The 21,427-nt window shown below is 46.6% G+C and overlaps 1 protein-coding gene across 2 annotated transcripts; it reads left to right on the forward strand.

Moving 5' to 3' along the window:
• Positions 1 to 1,369: 1,369 nt before the first annotated feature.
• LOC110507693 (phosphatidylinositol 4-kinase beta) lies at positions 1,370 to 21,394 on the forward strand. Of its 2 annotated transcripts, none has more exons than XM_036938484.1 (13): positions 1,370 to 1,746; positions 4,050 to 4,768; positions 4,876 to 5,244; positions 10,569 to 10,796; positions 10,883 to 11,110; positions 11,210 to 11,319; positions 11,441 to 11,545; positions 11,673 to 11,796; positions 11,948 to 12,061; positions 17,710 to 17,861; positions 18,338 to 18,470; positions 18,671 to 18,694; positions 18,743 to 18,844. In XM_036938484.1, the coding sequence occupies exons 2-13, from the start codon at positions 4,073 to 4,075 to the stop codon at positions 18,809 to 18,811; spliced, it is 2,352 nt and encodes a 783-aa protein (XP_036794379.1). In that variant the 5' UTR covers positions 1,370 to 1,746; positions 4,050 to 4,072; the 3' UTR covers positions 18,812 to 18,844. The 2 variants fall into 2 exon arrangements, with proteins under 2 accessions (XP_036794379.1, XP_036794372.1); XM_036938477.1 differs by lacking the exons at positions 18,671 to 18,694; positions 18,743 to 18,844 and adding exons at positions 19,438 to 19,558; positions 19,783 to 21,394 and having other exon boundaries at positions 1,381 to 1,746.
• Positions 21,395 to 21,427: the final 33 nt, after the last annotated feature.

The raw sequence follows: 21,427 nt of genomic DNA on the forward strand, positions 1-21,427 counted from the left end.
GATGGGTGTAGTGAAACATGTTTTACAGGGTTAGCCATAGTAGTACAGTGCCCCTATAGTAAGTTAGGGTTAAGTGACTTGCTCAAATGCACAACAGATTTTTTGCCTTGTCGGTGCAGGTATTTAAACCAGCAACCTTTCAGTTAGTTACTGGCCCAACGCTCTAACTACTACGCTAACTACATCTAACCACCAGTCTACCAATTCTGCTACATTAATAATGGTTTGCATAATTATTATATAATTCATTTGATTTAAATACTCATTGACAACATGTTCATTTGCAAGATATTAATGGTTTTAAATACATTGAATAAATGTACTGCATATTCCTACATTATTATATAGAATGATAATAATAATTGATCACTGAGTCTCATAGCTATGGTTCATTACACTACATGTCTGGAATGACCTTGAAGCATGACCCTTAAGCAAATCTATCAAAAGCTTTCTCAAGCTTGGGTGAGTCAGTTACACTTCAGATAATATTTGGGCCAGTGGGTATCACTGCAAGGATTTATTTTAAAGGACTTAACATATTGGCAATACTGGTTTGCATTGGAAAATAACTAACTTTTGATGGTGGCCAGGTTGTGACCTGGAGCAAAGATCCTTTGGCTGGCTGGATTTAGTGGCTAGTGAGCCTTATAATTTATACTTGCTCAACAGTGCCTGCTACTGCCCATAGGTGCAGGTGACCTATAAACTTTTCTAAATTTTACACCAGGCATGATTTGGGCAGCTACTTTCCTACATCCCTAAACTGAATCAATCCATACTACTTTCAGATCCAAAGATGTGGTTAATTAACATCAGAAGTGAGGAAATAAAATGGTCAGATGATGCAAATAGATCATTGCTATCAGCACGGCAATCCTATATTCATGCCAGGCTTGGCCATACGCGTGTGTGTGACAGAGTGGAAATTCCAGAGGGGGGCAAACACTCCACACAAACACACCCAAGATGCACCATGGTCTGGGGCAACAGTACTTCTAGGTCTCAGGAGAGTAGTAGTGATGCACCGCTACATCCCCCTCCTGCATCCACAGCAGCCAGGCAGAGCACAACTGTGTAATCCAAGTCAAAGCACTGTGACAAAGTCGGGAAACCAAGCATACTATTGACCCATAAAAGGCATTTTTATATCTGTGGCAATAGTACTTCTACATCTCTGGAAGCTTCCAGCGATACACTTAGTCATCCGCTATGACACAAGTGTATAGTAATGAAAGGTATATTATCAATACACTGGTAAAGGATAGGCCTATGTCAGTGTAGGCTACTGAGGGGAGGACTGGTCATAATAATGCCTGGAATGGAGCGAATGGAAACCATGTGTTTGATGTTGATCTATTTCCACCTATTATTTTCCAGCCATTACCATATGCCTGTCCTCCCCAATTAAGGTGTCACCAACCTCCTGTCGCCTATGTATAATACACTGGTAGCATAGTGTACCCTACTCTACCCTATTACGCACTTTTGGATGTAGCTGAAATTTTACACGTTCTTCATTCAGCAATTTTCCATGTTTTACAACAATAACACTTATTGTGGAGTAGTTTGTCATAATGGACAAATATATTTTACACAGGCACTAAGCAGGCAGCCCTGGTCTGTCACCTCCAATAAGTTGTTCAGAGAACTCGGCACTTTGAGGGACTGAACGCATTCTAAATGGAGCAGAGATATTGGAGATAAAAAAAACTTAAATAGCTAACCATCCAATACAATTTTAAGGTAGGAGTTATGTTTCTAATTGTTTATAGCACTCAGAGTGGCGTGGCCTTAAAGAAAACGAGGAGTTTGATACGCAAGTTAGCTGGTGTAACGTTAGCTACTTATGTGCTAGCAAGCGAGCGAGCTAATGTTAATCCCTCAGGTTTAGGTTAGCAGCTAGTCGGCTATTAACTTGGTAGCTAGCAATTAGATACAAACACACCCGAGTAAAGAATTTGTCATAATGGTTCATTTAGCTACTATGATAACACCGGTATTTCTTATCGTTTAAGGAAGATATGTAGTTAACGTTAGATGGCTAAATCTGACCAGGAATGAGAAGGAGCTAGCTACTAAACTATAGCTACTAAATTATAGATAATTTAACTAGAATAAATAGTTTACTAATGTTAGCTACCTAGCAAATAACGTTACGCTCTGAGCTAGTCAGCAAGCTCGACAACTAGCTGGCTAGTGAACTGTTAACTAATTACTGACAGTTAGATAGCTACTGTTTGATTGTCTACCTAACGTTACTCGTCTGAAGCGAGTTAGCCATCTCTATCTAACGTTAATGTTCTAGTAAATGTTTTGCCAACGTTATTTGCGAGCAAAGTTAATTGCAACTGCAGCATATTTATAACGTTAACCACACGTGTCAAATGTTTGTATACCTATCTCCATGACACACCCCTTGCCTAGACGGTGTTGGCTGGCTAGACACCTGTATGATTCTGTTTGGACGATTGGATAACGGTGCTAGCTATGCGTAATTCCTTGCCTTGTCCCTGCTTCTTGAAACGGCTAATTCAACAACAACTTGCCGCAGCCAGCTAGCGAAGGGTTAATTTATATTCCATCTGCTGAACACTGTATACAAACCTGACACTTTTGTTCTACACCCACCAAAACTGAGTTTTAATTTTTCAGCATATTGATCAAAGAAAAAGACTGATGGATACTAGCCCAATGAGGAAGTACTTTGCTCCACCACCCACACAAGTCCTATACAGCAGGACCAGTGTTATACTGCACCCATTCTTCTCAAAGATCGAGGCCCTTAGCCCACATTGTTGATTCAACAATGTGAAAAATGTATTGGTTTCATCTTTGTAGTCGTGAAGTTTCTGGTAGATCCCTTATTCACTGTGTTCTACGATGGATGGCTTGTGATGGGGTGCTATTAACCACGTTGAAGATTGACACCTGATGGATAACAGAGGATTCAGAGAGACAACCCTCCCTCTCCCTGCTTTGGGCCTGTAGTGCATGGCACTAGGTAGTGCTGCTGTGGTGCTAATCTGCTCAGTAGAATTAGCAGGTGTGTATGGCCATGTGCGTTACATAGCAGGGCCTGCCGGAAGACAGTGACCTCAGTCAGGCGAACACGTTCATAGACGGACAGACGGCTGGACAGTGACTCATAGAAAAGATCATTGGCCTGCATTTACAGACAGTATGTTAGTTGACTGATGGGAAGACGGACACAGATTGTCAGATCCATTTTACACACTGAGCACTTTGTTCCACTTAGCCCAAACCTGATTCCTGTTCAATGTAAATGCTATATGAAGAATCAAAGGAGCTATGGGCTGTGTTTTGAAGACTTGTGGCCTGTCTAGGGCTGTTGAGGTGACCATATTACCGCCACTCCGACAGTCATGATTCATGACCGCAGTAGAATTCCATGTCACGGTAATCTCCATTTATGCACTCTGGACATGCTTTGATAGTACCCAACTCGCTAACGACCATCAGGTCGCTAACGGCCTGGTATTCAGGGCTCTATTGTCCCTCCAACCACTCTAATATCGATGAAAATGCAGTCAAAACTCACATCAAAAACTTCTCAAAACAGTATAGTGTTTTCTTAAACTAAAACTAAATTAACAAGCCTACAGCCAATGGCATGGCGCATAGCCAGAAAACATGTTCTTCTGAAATGCATTTTCTTCATATCATATTTCTTAAGACCTGCCTAAAATACATAATGGATTCATTGTGATTGTGTATATTAAATAGATTAATTCAACTTTCCAATTTTTTTTTAATGTAGATGTTTCAAAGGCTTTTATGCGGCTTGTATGCGTGGAGGCCTGGATATGCTAAACGTGTTTGTTAATTAACAGTCAATTACCGTGAGACCGGCAGTCTATTGCATGACAATAACCTGCTGACAAAATGTCATGACCTCCACAAACCTAGGTCTGTCACACGTTGAGGGCCAAAACAATGATGAAACCTCTTTCTGTTTCCTACTCTCTCTCTCTCTCTCTGTCTCTCTGTCTCTCTGTCTCTCTCTCTCTGTCTCTGTCTGGCCCCAGTGGGAGTGTGGTGAGCGGCCGTGATGGGTGACACGGAGCTGGGTCTGTCTGCTGTACAGCCAGAGGAACTAGAACCGCAGAGCCCCTCCACAGCCTCCTCCTCTCCCTCACTCTCTCTGCCCTCCTCCCCTTCCTCTGGATCCTACCACTATCAGCAGACCACCAGTCCCAGCCCCACTCACAGCGATGGTCCAGCCGCCTCCAGCCCACCCCTGGATGTCATCTCAGAGGGCGTGGGCGAGCTGACCCTGGTCATCGATCCCGAGGTGGCCAAGATGGCCTGCCAGGAGGTGCTGCAGAAGGTGAAGTTTCTCAAAGGCGAAAGTGAGGGGTCAGGTCCTGGGTCTGATGGTGGCAATAGCACAGACCAAACACTGGTCAACGGGACTGTACATACAGAGCCTATCAAGCCCCCAAAAATCCCCGGGGAGGAGGACTCTGAGGCACTGCCTCCAGGCTCGGTGAAAAGCGCGCGGCGGCGCCAGCGCCACAACCCCTCCAAGCAGTCGTGGCTGCTGCGGCTGTTTGAGTCCAAACTCTTTGACGTGTCAATGGCCATCTCCTATCTACACAACTCCAAGGAGCCGGGTGTGCAGGCCTACATCGGCAACCGTCTGTTCAGCTTCCGCCACGAGGAGGTGGACTTCTACCTGCCGCAGCTTCTCAACATGTACATCCACATGGACGAGGACGTGGGAGACGCCATCAAGCCCTACGTGGTGCGTATGTTACCTCCCTGAACTACCTCTGTGGCTAGCTACTCATCAGAGTTAGAAATGTATCCTCTCTATAGCTCATTTCACATCAAATAATTTTTCCACCACAGGTGCACCGCTGCCGTCAGAGTATCTCCTTCTCGCTGCAGTGCGCCTGGCTGCTGGGCGCCTACTCCTCCGACATGCACATCTCCACACAGCGACACTCGCGCGGCACCAAGCTACGCAAACTCATCTTCTCCGACGAACTCAAACCAGCTGCAGTCCGTGCCCGCCAGCCACTGACGTTGGCCCCTTTCTGCCCACTTCCGACCGCTGCACCATCCCTGCACGGGCACGGCTTGGGCGGAGAGCACGGTCTGTCGCCTACTAAGCGCACGCATCAGCGCTCCAAGTCGGACGCCACGGTCAGCATCAGCCTGAGCAGCAACCTGAAGAGGACAGCGAGCAACCCCAAGGTGGAGAGCAACCAGGACGAGGTGTGCACTGGGAGTATATACATATTTTGTTTTCCACTAAGTCACTTTGTTTCTCTGTATCTTGGCAGGTGTCTCACAAAGTGGGATAGCTAACTTTGGAAGCAACTGCTTGGTGTCCAATGGGGGGGCATTATACAAGAACATAAAGAGGTTCATAGTCCAGCACTCTTAATCTGTAGCTGTTATCACCAGTTGTCTGAAAAATAGTCCCAGAGATAACATGCTATTGGGGTTTGGGGTCAGTGGAATGCACATATTCCAGACAGAGCAGGGAATAATACTTCCTCTTCTGTCTCTGTATAGAAGGTGTCATGGTTATGTAACTCACACGTGGTCCCATGTAGCTCAGTTGGTAGAGCATGGCCAGGGTTATGGGTTCTGTTCCCACGTGGTCCCATGTAGCTCAGTTGGTAGAGCATGACCAGGGTTATGGGTTCCGTTCCCACGTGGTCCCATGTAGCTCAGTTGGTAGAGCATGGCCAGGGTTATGGGTTCCGTTCCCACTTGGGACCATGTAGCTCAGTTGGTAGAGCATGGCCAGGGTTATGGGTTCCATTCCCACATGGTCCCATGTAGCTCAGTTGGTAGAGCATGGCCAGGGTTATGGGTTCCGTTCCCACTTGGGACCATGTAGCTCAGTTGGTAGAGCATGGCCAGGGTTATGGGTTCCATTCCCACATGGTCCCATGTAGCTCAGTTGGTAGAGCATGGCCAGGGTTATGGGTTCCGTTCCCACTTGGGACCATGTAGCTCAGTTGGTAGAGCATGGCCAGGGTTATGGGTTCCGTTCCCACTTGGGACCATGTAGCTCAGTTGGTAGAGCATGGCCAGGGTTATGGGTTCCATTCCCACGTTGGACCTGTACAAATAAAGTATAAAAATGTGTGCTCTCATTACTGTAAGTTGCTCTGGATAAGAGCGTCTGCTAAATTACTCAATATAAAAATGTTGAAGAGAGGATCTTTGACCAATTGAGCTCTGTATGTGTGTGTCCGTGCGTGCATGTGTATATGTGACTACCACACCAAACTTAATCAGCAGTTCAGTTTCAAGCTCAGTGATTTCCCTCTGGTCACTTCCTCCTTTCTCTCTTAGCTCCCTCTTCGGTTTACGATGGCATCATGACACCCTGACAATGTTTTACAAACATGGAGACAGTGTTACTGTAGGGTCACAGTGCTTCTAGAAACACCATGCCCAGAGGTCTCTATTGAGGTCTGGTGATATCTTGGAGAAACTAGTTCGCTATGGCGACGGACCATGTGGCAACATCATCAGTACTCGGCTATTAACCTGGTAGCTATTGGATACAAAAACACCAGAGTAAAGAATTTGTCATAATGGTTAATTTAGCTACGCTGATAAGACCGGTAGTTCTTGTCGTCATCGTTGAAGGAAGATGGGTAGCTAATGTTTACATGCACAGTACAATTAGTACAATTATTGTAAATAATCAGATTATTATTATAGTAGTTCGATTTAAACATTTACATGCTTCCCAAGAAGAAGGATTCCCCTACCAGTTTACATGGACACATCTGAAATCAGGCTACCTGATGGGACTTTGATAATCACCAGTCAAAATAAACGTTTGTGAATTATATTTGTGTCTGAGTTTGGACATAAAAGTTTGAATGTGAACTATTTCTAAGATGCACACTTTCAGTTTTTCTGAACTAATTTCACTGGCGCTAAAGGAGGAAGCTTGCGCTGCTCGTGCTCAGTAACACTGCTACAACTCTGATTAAGGTATTTGCATGTCCTAGTCATTTGAAAGATTGCTCAGAAAACCAGCTGTTTTAATTGGTGCTTACTTTGATTATGACCGTGCGCCGATTGAGATATGCAGAGTAACGTGTTTACATGACTCCTGCCGTGCTTGGCCTACTGCCATAATCAGTTTACCATCTAATTATTAGTGTGCATGTAAAGGTACTCAGTCATCACCACTACAGGGTGCTCAGGGACTGTCCCTGAAACGGCAGAGCTGTCATTATGTAAAAGGAAGTGCCCTCCTGATATGGGTGATAATCTAGGATTGGGCAGTCTTCTCATGCATGAACGGGTCTATTATCAAACATTTCAACACTTTTAGTTGTTTAGTTGTTGGATACACAATTGAAAATCAAATCTCAATTGCAAAGTCTCTTCATGAGTCACTGATACACCAGTTCAGTTCCTTTAGTCATCGATGAGTCATTGACACAACTTCCTTTATCATTGTTGTTATAGAGGTACCCAAACCACAACCTCCCCACTCTCTTATTGAGACTCCACTATAGAGACATACTGCCCCATTATGGCGCCAGGTCAGAATCAATTCCAGGCCAATTTCAGGAAGGGAATTTAAATATACTGTTATGTGATGTGCCAACTTCATGTCATCGTGCAGCAGAAAATGCTGTCTCAGTCTCACGTGACCTTCTGCAAAGGCTTGTAAAACACATGGTGTGAACAAAGACTGCTGTTGCACCATCACTGTTACACTGGGAGGAGAGTTCAAGGTGTCTAGTGATTGTGTGGAACCTTCAGAAAATATTCACACCCTTTGACTTTTTCCACATTTTGTTGTGTTACAAGAATTTGCCCCAAACCTAATGCTTTGTATTCAGGACAAGTTAATTTCTTTGCTACATGTTTTGTAGTATTACTTTAGTGCCTTACTGCAAACAGGTTGCATGTTTTGTAGTATTACTTTAGTGCCTTACTGCAAACAGGTTGCATGTTTTGTAGTATTACTTTAGTGCCTTACTGCAAACAGGTTGCATGTTTTGTAGTATTACTTTAGTGCCTTACTGCAAACAGGTTGCATGTTTTGTAGTATTACTTTAGTGCCTTACTGCAAACAGGTTGCATGTTTTGTAGTATTACTTTAGTGCCTTACTGCAAACAGGTTGCATGTTTTGTAGTATTACTTTAGTGCCTTACTGCAAACAGGTTGCATGTTTTGTAGTATTACTTTAGTGCCTTACTGCAAACAGGTTGCATGTTTTGTAGTATTACTTTAGTGCCTTACTGCAAACAGGTTGCATGTTTTGTAGTATTACTTTAGTGCCTTACTGCAAACAGGTTGCATGTTTTGTAGTATTACTTTAGTGCCTTACTGCAAACAGGTTGCATGTTTTGGAATATTTTTTTTATTCTGTACAGGCTTCTTTTCAGTCTGTTATTTAGGTTAGTATTGTGGAGTAACTATGTTTTTGATCCGTCCTCAGTTCTCTCCTATCACACCCATTAAACTCTAACTGTTTTAAAGTCACCATTGGCCTCATGGGGAAATCCCTGAGCCGTTTCCTTCCTTTCCGGCAACTGAGTTAGGAAGGACGCCTGTATCTTTGTAGTGACTGGGTGTATTGATACACCATCCAAAGTGTAATTAATAACTTCACCATGCTCAAAGGAATATTCAATGTCTGCTTTTACATTTTTTTTGTACCTATCTACCAATGGGTGCCTTTGCGAGGCATTGAAAAACCTCCCTGGTCTTTGTGGTTGAATCTGTGTTTGAAATGTGCTGCTCGACGGAGTGACCTTATGGTTAATTGTATGTGTGAGGTACAGAGATGAGGTAGTCATTCAGAAATCATGTTAAACACTATTATTACACACAGAGCAACGTATTATGTGACTTGTTCAGCACATTTGTACTCCTGAATTGATTTAGGCTTGCCATAACAAAGGGATTGAATATTCGACCTATTGACTCAAGTCATTTCAGCTCTTAATTTCTCATTAATTTGTACACATTTCTAAAAACACAATTCCACTTTGACATTATGAGGTATTGTGTGTAGGCTAGTGACCCAAAATAATAAAAAATTCAGGCTGTAATACAACAAAATGCTGTGAAAAGTCAAGGGGGGTGAATACTTTCTGAAGGCCTGTATCTAGTTTGGACTCTTCCCACCATCATTCCTCCTCCCCCTGATTAATGTGTAGTGAGACACTGTCTGTTGTGAGTAACCATTCATAAACACTGGATGTCACTAGACTTTCATAAAGGAAGCTTTTCTCTGCTCATCTCTCTCTTAATGTTTTCCTTGTCCTTGCTTCCCCATGCTCTATAGACATAGATCTCATGTCTCTATTTCCTCTATTCTATTCCCCATGCTCTATAGACATAGCTCTCATGTCTCTATTTCCTCTATTCTATTCCCCATGCTCTGTGACCTTTAGTATCATGTGAGAGTGTTAGTAGTAGTTCACCCAGATAACCGGGATCATTGTAGAGCTGCAGATTTGTCACTCCTCACAACAAGACCCTGGAATACACAGGCACACAAATCAGCCTCTTCCCATTCACTGGGGGCATACAGTCTGATACTACCTAATTATGATTCTTGTTGTTGGTATAAACATTTTAAAAATAAGAATTTTTACTTTCTTTCCCTCCACCCCCCCTTTCCTTTCCTTACTTTGTACTTTAACCTCTCACCTTTCCCAGGATCTGAGCTCCAGCTCTGAAAGTCTTAATTGTTAGACTAAGACTGGTACAGTAAGTTAACGGCCTCCATCACCACAGACTTCTGTGGTGCATTCTGGGATGATGGCTGCCTGTCTCCATTGGCAGCCGGGTTGTAGACTACTCTCTGTCTGCGAAGTGAGGAGTTGTAAGCATGTATCTCAATATGTAACGTTGGGCTCCAGAGATAAATAGCCTTCAGGGGTCAGGTCAGGTCATTGGTGGCAGCAGTGGGATCTGTTCGTCATTGTTTTTTGGGGTCATGTTTCAGTTGTGTATCTATGGTTGTTACGGGTGCAGATTGTGATACATGCTTATAAACCTCCACTCTATTGCTTTAATTTTCTATTTTTACAAAATATGTCTATATGTTTTGGGGCTTTGTGTAAACTTGGACTTCTTTAAACCACTGCTGCAATAATTTAGCCTCAAATGAATGATTTGCCAATGGTTTCAAGTTCTGGTCTTTCATGTTTCAACTAGTCTTATCTTCTGACATTTGTGTCAAGTTGGTTGCTGAAGGGTTTCGGCTTTTTAAAAGGCTATTTTAAGACTACAGGCGATTATACACATTTGCTCACTTGAATCAGCTGCAATAATGGACCTTGACTTCTGAATCATTTCAAACTAACTTGACACAAATGGACCAGCGGCTCATGGCTGTACATCTAAGTTGCTGTTGTAATTTGACAAGGGAGTGGTCCTCCCTGTTCTCTGGGGGTCAACACGAGAAGGTGTGTTGTTGTAGAGAGTATTTGGTTCCAACACAACACTGAACTTTTCTTACAAATCACTATTACTCCAAAGGTCATTATGTTCATACATCTGATTTACTCTTGCCATGTTTCCTCCTCCTCTGTAGCCGGCGCGTCTGGCACCGCAGAGAGAGTTCATCAAGTCCCTGATGGGCATTGGGAAGCGGCTGGCCACGCTGCCCACTAAGGAGCAGAAGACGTCCCGGCTCATCTCGGAGCTTTCGCTGCTCAACCACAAGCTGCCCGCCCGCGTCTGGCTGCCCACCGCCGCCTTCGACCACCACGTGGTGCGCGTCCCTCACACACAGGCTGTGGTGCTCAACTCCAAAGACAAGGTGGGGGGGAGATCACACACACACACAGTGTAGAATGAGACGACGCACCAACACAAACATGTAAACAATCACCTCTACCTGGTCAGGCGCCGTACCTCATCTATGTGGAGGTTCTGGAGTGTGAGGACTTTGAGACGTCCAACGTTCCGGTGCGGATCTCCGAGACCAGGATCCGCAGCACGCGCTCAGTGGAGAACCTTCCGGACTGCGGCATCACGGCAGATCAGCGAGCCGGGGGCTTCTCAACGGTTCACAACTACGATGAGGATAACGAAGCCTGGTCTGTGGACGACATCGGGGATCTGCAGGTGGAGGTAGGGGTCAGGAGCCCACCTACCCTTATCAGGTAGCGAAGGAGTGTGGGCTGTGTACTCACCCTCTCCCCCGTTCTTTCCCCTCCTCTGTTATCCCAGCTCCCAGAGTTCCACACCAACAGCTGTGACAACATCTCCCAGTTCTCAGTGGACAGCATCACCAGCCTGGACAGCAAGGAGCCCATCTTCATCGCTGCTGGAGACATCAGGTACAGAGGAATAGCTGGGAGAGAGCTAGCTTTGGTGGTATAATGTAGTCTTTCAAACTGTGATGTATATGATGCTTCTTCAGTAGTGACGGTGAATGTGTGTGTTTCCCCCACTACACAGGCGGCGTCTCTCAGAGCAGCTAGCTCACACACCCACCACATTCAAACGGGACCCAGAGGACCCTTCAGCAGTGGCCCTCAAGGAGCCGTGGCAGGAGAAGGTTCAGTGCGTACTCAATCCCCACAGTGGACCGTGGAGGTGTTGCATGCCTTGATGGTAACCTCAAGGCTAGAGGAAAGGTTTGAGCTTTGCTAATTGTATGTGCCTGTACTTGTTGTGTTGTTCTGAATAGGCGGATAAGGGAGGGCTCCCCATATGGACACATCCCTACCTGGAGGTTGTTGTCAGTCATCGTCAAGTGTGGCGACGACCTTCGGCAAGAGCTCCTGGCCTCTCAAGTGCTGCAGCAGCTCCAGGTCATTCTGAATGGAGACTCTCTAGCTCCACATACACAGCAAGGATGAACCTCTCTTTCCACATATCCACACTCAGCATTTTCACGACAGTATAATCTCCTGTATATACTTTATCTGGACTAATTATGTACTGCTCTCTTCCCTCTCCCAGATCATCTGGGAACAGGAGCGCGTGCCTATCTGGATCAAACCCTACAAGATCCTGGTGATCTCCTCTGACAGCGGCATGATTGAACCCATAGTCAACGCAGTGTCCATCCACCAGGTGAGTGGGCTCAGAAAGGCTCCAACAAAAACAAACTACTATTAGTAGTATTTAACATTACTGTTACGGTGAGTGAATGAGGACCCAAAAGCGAACTAACTTAAACAGAGCTTCTTTAATAACCAAACATAGGTAGGCTCAGATAGACCGGCAGATTCCGACAGGACAGGACAAGGTTACAGCAAACATGACGATAGTCTGGCTCAGGCATGAAACACAACAAACAAGAATCCGACAAGGACAGGAGCAGAAACAGAGAGAGATATAGGGACCTAATCAGAGGGAAAAAGGGAACAGGTGGGAAAAGGGGTGACGAGGTGGTTAGGAGGAGACAAGGCACAGCTGGGGGAAAGAGGGGGAGAAAAGGTAACCTAACAACGACCAGCAGAGGGAGACAGGGTGAAGGGAAAGGACAGAGACAAGACACAACATGACAGTACATGACAGTACCCCCCCACTCACCGAGCGCCTCCTGGCGCACTCGAGGAGGAAACCTGGCGGCAACGGAGGAAATCCTCGATCAGCGCACGGTCCAGCACGTCCCGAGAGGGAACCCAACTCCTCTCCTCAGGACCGTACCCCTCCCAATCAACGAGGTACTGGTGACCACGGCCCCGAGGACGCATGTCCAAAATCCTGCGGACCCTGTAGATGGGTGCGCCCTCGACGAGGATGGGGGGGGGGGGGGGGGAGACGAGCGGGGGCGCGAAGAACGGGCTTAATACAGGAGACATGGAAGACCGGGTGGACGCGACGAAGGTATCGCGGGAGAAGAAGTCGAACTGCGACAGGATTAATGACCCGAGAAATGCGGAACGGACCAATGAACCGCGGGGTCAACTTGCGAGAAGCCGTCTTAAGGGGAAGGTTCTGAGTGGAGAGCCAAACTCTCTGACCGCGACAATATCTAGGACTCTTAGTTCTACGCTTATTAGCAGCCCTCACAGTCTGCGTCCTATAACGGCAAAGTGCAGACCTGACCCTCTTCCAGGTGCGCTCGCAACGTTGGACAAAAGCCTGAGCAGAGGGGACGCTGGACTCGGCGAACTGAGATGAGAACAGCGGAGGCTGGTACCCGAGGCTACTCTGAAAAGGAGATAGCCCGGTCGCAGACGAAGGAAGCGAGTTGTGGGCGTATTCTGCCCAGGGGAGCTGCTCTGACCAAGACGCAGGGTTGCGAAAAGAAAGACTGCGTAAGATGCGACCAATAGTCTGATTGGCCCGTTCTGCTTGACCGTTAGACTGGGGGTGAAAGCCGGAAGAGAGACTGACGGAAGCCCCAATCAAACGGCAAAACTCCCTCCAAAATTGAGACGTGAATTGCGGACCTCTGTCCGAAACGACGTCTGACGGAAGGCCATGAATTCTGAAAACATTCTCGATGATGATTTGTGCCGTCTCTTTAGCAGAAGGAAGCTTACTTAGCAAGGGGAATGAAATGAGCCGCCTTAAAGAACCTATCGACAACCGTAAGAATAACAGTCTTCCCCGCTGACGAAGGCAGTCCGGTGACAAAATCTAAGGCGATGTGAGACCACGGTCGAGAGGGAATGGGAAGCGGCCTGAGACGGCCGGCAGGAGGGGAGTTACCGGACTTAGTCTGCGCGCAGACCGAACAAGCAGCCACGAAACGACGCGTGTCATGCTCCCGGGTGGGCCACCAAAAACGCTGGCGAATGGAAGCAAGCGTACCCCGAACGCCAGGGTGGCCGGCTAACTTGGCAGAGTGAGCCCACTGAAGAACGGCCAGACGAGTAGGAACGGGAACGAAAAGAAGGTTCCTAGGACAAGCGCGCGGCGACGGAGTGTGAGTGAGCGCTTGCTTTACCTGCCTCTCAATTCCCCAGACAGTCAACCCGACAACACGCCCCTCAGGGAGAATCCCCTCGGGGTCAGTGGAGGCTACTGAAGAACTGAAGAGACGAGATAAAGCATCAGGCTTGGTGTTCTTAGAGCCCGGACGATAAGAAATCACGAACTCGAAACGAGCGAAAAACAGCGCCCAACGCGCCTGACGCGCATTAAGTCGTTTGGCAGAACGGATGTACTCAAGGTTCCTATGGTCAGTCCAAACGACAAAAGGAACGGTCGCCCCCTCCAACCACTGTCGCCATTCGCCTAGGGCTAACCGGATGGCGAGCAGTTCGCGGTTTCCCACATCATAGTTACGTTCCGACGGGGACAGGCGATGAGAAAAATACGCGCATGGGTGGACCTTGTCGTCAGAGAGGGAGCGCTGAGAAAGAATGGCTCCCACGCCCACCTCTGACGCGTCAACCTCGACAACGAACTGTCTAGAGACGTCAGGTGTAACAAGGATAGGAGCGGATGTAAAACGATTCTTGAGGAGATCAAAAGCTCCCTGGGCGGAAACGGACCACTTAAAGCACGTCTTGACAGAAGTAAGGGCTGTGAGAGGAGCTGCCACCTGACCGAAATTACGGATGAAACGACGATAGAAGTTCGCGAAGCCGAGAAAGCGCTGCAGCTCGACGCGTGACTTAGGGGCGGGCCAATCAATGACAGCTTGGACCTTAGCGGGATCCATCTTAATGCCTTCAGCGGAAATAACAGAACCGAGAAATGTGACGGAGGAGGCATGAAAAGTGCACTTCTCAGCCTTCACAAAAAGACAATTCTCTAAAAGGCGCTGGAGGACACGTCGAACGTGCTGAAGATGAATCTGGAGTGACGGTGAAAAAATCAGGATATCGTCAAGGTAAACGAAAACAAAGATGTTCAGCATGTCTCTCAGGACATCATTGACTAATGCCTGAAAGACAGCTGGAGCGTTAGCGAGGCCGAAAGGAAGAACCCGGTATTCAAAGTGCCCTAACGGAGTGTTAAACGCCGTCTTCCACTCGTCCCCCTCCCTGATGCGCACGAGATGGTAAGCGTTACGAAGGTCCAACTTAGTGAAAAACCTGGCTCCCTGCAGGATCTCGAAGGCTGAGGACATAAGAGGAAGCGGATAACGATTCTTAACTGTTATGTCATTCAGCCCTCGATAATCTATGCAGGGGCGCAGAGACCCGTCCTTCTTCTTGACAAAAAAAAACCCCGCTCCGGCGGGAGAGGAGGAGGGGACTATGGTACCGGCGTCAAGAGCTACAGACAAATAATCCTCGAGAGCCTTACGTTCGGGAGCCGACAGAGAGTATAGTCTACCCCGGGGGGGAGTGGTTCCCGGAAGGAGATCAATACTACAATCATACGACCGGTGTGGAGGAAGAGAGGTGGCCCTGGACTGACTGAACACCGTGCGCAGATCGTGATATTCCTCCGGCACCCCTGTCAAATCACCAGGCTCCTCCTGTGAAGAAGAGACAGAGGAAACAGGAGGGATAGCAGACATTAAACATTTCACATGACAAGAGACGTTCCAGGAGAGGATAGAATTACTAGACCAATTAATGGAAGGAATATGACAAACTAGCCAGGGATGGCCCAAAACAACAGGTGTAAAAGGTGAACGAAAAATCAAAAAAGAAATGGTTTCGCTATGATTACCAGAAACAGTGAGGGTTAAAGGTAGCGTCTCACGCTGAATCCTGGGGAGAGGACTACCATCCAGGGCGAACAAGGCCGTGGACTCCCTTAACTGTCTGAGAGGAATGTCATGTTCCCGAGCCCAGGTCTCGTCCATAAAACAGCCCTCCGCCCCAGAGTCTATTAAGGCACTGCAGGAAGCTGACGAACCGGTCCAGCGTAGATGGACCGACAAGGTAGTGCAGGATCTTGAAGGAGAGACAGGAGTAGTAGCGCTCACCAGTAGCCCTCCGCTTACTGATGAGCTCTGGCTTTTACTGGACATGAAGTGACAAAATGACCAGCAGAACCGCAATAGAGACAGAGGCGGTTGGTGATTCTCCGTTCCCTCTCCTTAGTCGAGATGCGGATACCTCCCAGCTGCATAGGCTCAGCTCCCGAGCCGGCAGAGGAAGATGGTAGTGATGCGGAGAGGGGGGCAACGGAGAACGCGAGCTCCTTTCCACGAGCTCGGTGACGAAGATCAACCCGTCGCTCAATGCGAATAGCGAGTTCAATCAAGGAATCCACGCTGGAAGGAACCTCCCGGGAGAGAATCTCATCCTTTACCTCTGCGCGGAGACCCTCCAGAAGACGAGCGAGCAAAGCCGGCTCGTTCCAGCCACTGGAGGCAGCAAGAGTGCGAAACTCAATAGAGTAGTCTGTTATGGATCGATTGCCTTGACATAAGGAAGCCAGGGCCCTGGAAGCCTCCTCCCCAAAAACAGATCGATCAAAAACCCGTATCATCTCCTCCTTAAAGTCCTGATACTGGTTAGTACACTCAGCCCTTGCCTCCCAGATTGCCGTGCCCCACTCACGAGCCCGTCCAGTAAGGAGAGATATGACGTAGGCGACACGAGCAGTGCTCCTGGCGTAAGTGTTGGGCTGGAGAGAAAACACAATATCACACTGGGTGAGGAACGAGCGGCATTCAGTGGGCTCCCCAGAGTAACACGGCGGGTTATTGATTCTGGGCTCCGGAGATTCGAAAGCCCTGGAAGTGGCCGGTGGATCGAGGCGGAGATGGTGAACCTGTTCTGTGAGGTTGGAGACTTGGGTGGCCAGGGTCTCAACGGCATGTCGAGCAGCAGACAATTCCTGCTCGTGTCTGCCTAGCATCGCTCCCTGGATCTCGACGGCTGAGTGGAGAGGATCCGAAGTCGCTGGGTCCATTCTTGGTCGGATTCTTCTGTTACGGTGAGTGAATGAGGACCCAAAAGCGAACTAACTTAAACAGAGCTTCTTTAATAACCAAACATAGGTAGGCTCAGATAGACCGGCAGATTCCGACAGGACAGGACAAGGTTACAGCAAACATGACGATAGTCTGGCTCAGGCATGAAACACAACAAACAAGAATCCGACAAGGACAGGAGCAGAAACAGAGAGAGATATAGGGACCTAATCAGAGGGAAAAAGGGAACAGGTGGGAAAAGGGGTGACGAGGTGGTTAGGAGGAGACAAGGCACAGCTGGGGGAAAGAGGGGGAGAAAAGGTAACCTAACAACGACCAGCAGAGGGAGACAGGGTGAAGGGAAAGGACAGAGACAAGACACAACATGACAGTACATGACAATTACTACCTTTGCCCCTCAGCCAGCTAGATCAATACCTTTTCTCCCAGATATTAGACTTCTAGCGGCACACGGCAGGTAGTCTAGTGGCTAGGACGTTAGAGCGTTGGGCCAGTAACCGAAAGGTCACTAGTTTGAATCCCCAAGCTGAAAAATCTTGATGTGCCCATGAGCAAGGCACTTAACCCTAATTGCTCCTGGGTCACCGTTGATAATGCCCTGACCGTGACCCCACTATCTGAGAGTATCTCAGGGGGAGTTGGGATATGTATAAATAAAAAATGACATTTTCAATTCACACATGTATATAATACACACTTGTACATGTGTGAAGTAGGGCAAATATATGCACCCACCAAATGATTATTAAATATGTCCTACAAACTTCAATGAGTTGGTCTGATGGGATCTGCCCCGGGCTGTGTCATGACTGGACCACCTATTAAGATGGGCCTTTTGTTAAGTAGAAAAGGTGTTACATGATCTGAAAGGGAGACTGGAGTGGGACTTCCATGTTAAAGTTCTCTGATATCCCTCCGCCAGGTGAAGAAACAGAGCCAGATGTCTCTGCTGGACTACTTCCTGCAGGAACACGGTACCCACACCACCGAGGCCTTCCTCACGGCCCAGCGCAACTTTGTCCAGAGCTGTGCAGGCTACTGTCTCATCTGCTACCTGCTGCAGGTCAAAGACAGGTCAGACACACCCACTACTTCCTCTCATTCACTCCTATATCCTCTCTCTCATCACTTACATTTTGTTCTCATCTCTCCTCCCTGTCATCTCTCTCTCATCACTTACATTTTGTTCTCATCTCTCTCTCATCACTTACATTTTGTTCTCATCTCTCTCTCATCACTTACATTTTGTTCTCATCTCTCTCTCATCACTTACATTTTGTTCTCATCTCTCTCTCTCATTACTTACATTCTGTTCACTCTCTTATTTTCCCTCTTTCTTTCTGACCATTTCTGTTCTCTCATCTCTCTCCGCCCTGTCATCTCTCTCCGCCCTGTCATCTCTCTCCGCCCTGTCATCTCTCTCCGCCCTGTCATCTCTCTCCGCCCTGTCATCTCTCTCCGCCCTGTCATCTCTCTCCGCCCTGTCATCTCTCTCCGCCCTGTCATCTCTCTCCGCCCTGTCATCTCTCTCTGCCCTGTCATCTCTCCAGACACAATGGCAACATCCTGTTGGACGCTGAGGGCCACATCATCCACATAGACTTTGGCTTCATTCTGTCCAGCTCGCCCCGCAACCTGGGCTTCGAGACCTCTGCTTTCAAGCTCACCAACGAGTTTGTAGACGTGAGTTAATTGACAGGAACGCTAATGCAACGTTCTTATTCAGATTTGCTGATTTCTGTTGAACCAGGAGTAAAGCAGAGGTTTGAAACACTTTGCCATCTTCAACAAAGCTAATTGACTAATACAACACTTTCTTGTGACTGTCTCTCTAGGTGATGGAGACATGTTTAATTACTATAAGATGCTCTGTCTCTCTCTAGGTGATGGGAGGTCTGGATGGAGACATGTTTAATTACTATAAGATGCTCTGTCTCTCTCTAGGTGATGGAGACATGTTTAATTACTATAAGATGCTCTGTCTCTCTCTAGGTGATGGGAGGTCTGGATGGAGACATGTTTAATTACTATAAGATGCTCTGTCTCTCTCTAGGTGATGGGAGGTCTGGATGGAGACATGTTTAATTACTATAAGATGCTCTGTCTCTCTCTAGGTGATGGGAGGTCTGGATGGAGACATGTTTAATTACTATAAGATGCTCTGTCTCTCTCTAGGTGATGGAGACATGTTTAATTACTATAAGATGCTCTGTCTCTCTCTAGGTGATGGGAGGTCTGGATGGAGACATGTTTAATTAATATAAGATGCTCTGTCTCTCTCTAGGTGATGGGAGGTCTGGATGGAGACATGTTTAATTACTATAAGATGCTCTGTCTCTCTCTAGGTGATGGGAGGTCTGGATGGAGACATGTTTAATTACTATAAGATGCTCTGTCTCTCTCTAGGTGATGGGAGGTCTGGATGGAGACATGTTTAATTACTATAAGATGCTCTGTCTCTCTCTAGGTGATGGGAGGTCTGGATGGAGACATGTTTAATTAATATAAGATGCTCTGTCTCTCTCTAGGTGATGGGAGGTCTGGATGGAGACATGTTTAATTACTATAAGATGCTCTGTCTCTCTCTAGGTGATGGGAGGTCTGGATGGAGACATGTTTAATTACTATAAGATGCTCTGTCTCTCTCTAGGTGATGGGAGGTCTGGATGGAGACATGTTTAATTACTATAAGATGCTCATGCTGCAGGGCCTGATAGCAGCACGTAAACACATGGACAAAGTCATCCAGATAGTGGAGATCATGCAGCAAGGTAATTACTCTTCATACTTACCTTGTCCTAACCCACAACTGTGTATCAGTCATGACATGTCTCTCTGGTCCTAGTCTGTATTGTAGTCATGTTCGCTTTAGTTAGTCCTGTAAAGTAGCTTTAACTTTAAGGAAAGTGCTTTATGGAGAAGTACACTTGGTCGTTATGAGTAACAAACTGTACTACAGTGTACTTCCTCAGTGTCCCTCTCTTCTCCCTACCAGGCTCCCAGCTGCCCTGCTTCCACGGCTCCAGCACCATCCGGACCCTGAAGGAGCGTTTCCACATGAGCCTGACGGAGGAACAGCTGCAGGTCCTGGTGGAGCAGATGGTGGACGGATCCATGCGCTCCATCACCACCAAGCTCTATGACGGCTTCCAGTACCTCACCAACGGCATCATGTGAACGTGTGTGTGCGTATGTACAGGACGTGTGTATGGAAAGGATACATGAGTGTGTGTGTGTTTCTAAATGTGCAGTGGACATACATGGACTGGACTGGAGAGGCCGCACCACGGGCAGAGACCACTCCCCCTACAAGTCCCCATACCTCTACAGACAGAATACATTCATAATTTATAGTTGTGTTTCTAACACCACCTCAACCTTGGACTGATGTCTTTCCTCACAGGATTTAGACAGGAGATTGGAGAGGTTTAAGCTGTGGTTTTCATCTTTTCTTGCATCTTTATTCATATCTCTCTGTTTCTCTGTCTGTTTTACCCCCTTATATCTTTCCATGTGCTTTGTTTTCTCCAATAGGAATGTGTTCTGTTTCTCCCCGTCTCTGCAGTATGTAATAGTACAGTTTCCCTGTGCCTCAGATATACATGACACTCACCAGCCCTTTAAATCAATCTGTCTCACCCCAGTGTGTGATGGTGTTCAGTCTCCATATTGACCATTTCATTCCAAATTCTCTATTACAGTGGTTTTCTCTACACTTTCTCAGTCATGGAATGAACACTTAGTGAAATGCTTAGGAACCAGCTCTGTTTCCATTGTCTTTGGACTGCCATTGACTGTTCTTGGTTGTCGAGGAGTGACATTGTTTGCTAGATGCACATAGTTCCCTCAAAATATGATCCGACAATAGTGGGTTGGAATGAGGTAGCGCCACGCTACCGATGTATCTTCTATCAACCTAATTTCTTCTGTAAGCTTTTGTGCATCACTTTGTATGAAGGGACATGACTCAACTGTGAAGACTTGTATTTCTACCTGGTATAATTTTGGAGGAAGAAGAAGAGCCTACTGCTGTCTGTATTGAGCCACTAGAAACTGGTACTTGTGGGGAGGGTCTGAATAGACAAAAGGAGAGCAAAGCAGTTCTACAAGAACCAATGTGACTGAAGTACCTCAGAAGAACCCAGTATTTCACCAAAGCAGCAAAGGCTTTGAACATTGAGGAAAATAGTCAATTTACAAATGGTTGAATTTAAGGTGTTACTTCAACATTTCTAAATCAGAATGCTTTTGGATGGAGGTTGATAAAGATGGGGTCTATGAAATGTATGGCTGATTTCCTGTGTTTCGGGGCAGGATAGAGATGACTTGTCCATCCACCACTCTACATTCATCTCAATAGAATCTGGATTTTCACCCCTATTCCAGATGTCTGAATATGTAAGGGCAAACCAATTACAAGCTAGAATCCTAATTAAATGTATTTCTCCCAATAGTTTTTCTACTACCTTTAGTGTTTTTGTCAAACCTTTTTATTTCTTTATGAACTGTTATTTAATGGACCAGCTGTTATGATCACGTGACCTCCCTTAACTTGTACATTTTTCTTTGTAATAAATTTAATTTGTCTGTCAGGCTGTTGAAAATGACATTTTTACCTGTCTGGATATTTCAATACGTTA

This window comes from Oncorhynchus mykiss, chromosome 2 (genome assembly GCF_013265735.2).
Source record: "Oncorhynchus mykiss isolate Arlee chromosome 2, USDA_OmykA_1.1, whole genome shotgun sequence".
Taxonomy (NCBI): Eukaryota; Metazoa; Chordata; class Actinopteri; order Salmoniformes; family Salmonidae; genus Oncorhynchus; species Oncorhynchus mykiss.

Coding starts and splice junctions, on each gene's coding strand:
- LOC110507693 (XM_036938477.1), top strand. CDS start 4,073: ATGGGTGACACGGAGCTGGGTCTGTCTGCTGTACAGCCAGAGGAACTA. Junction 12,062..17,709: donor ACGCAGTGTCCATCCACCAG/GTGAGTGGGCTC, acceptor TCCCTCCGCCAG/GTGAAGAAACAGAGCCAGAT. Junction 18,471..19,437: donor TCACCAACGAGTTTGTAGAC/GTGAGTTAATTG, acceptor GTCTCTCTCTAG/GTGATGGGAGGTCTGGATGG.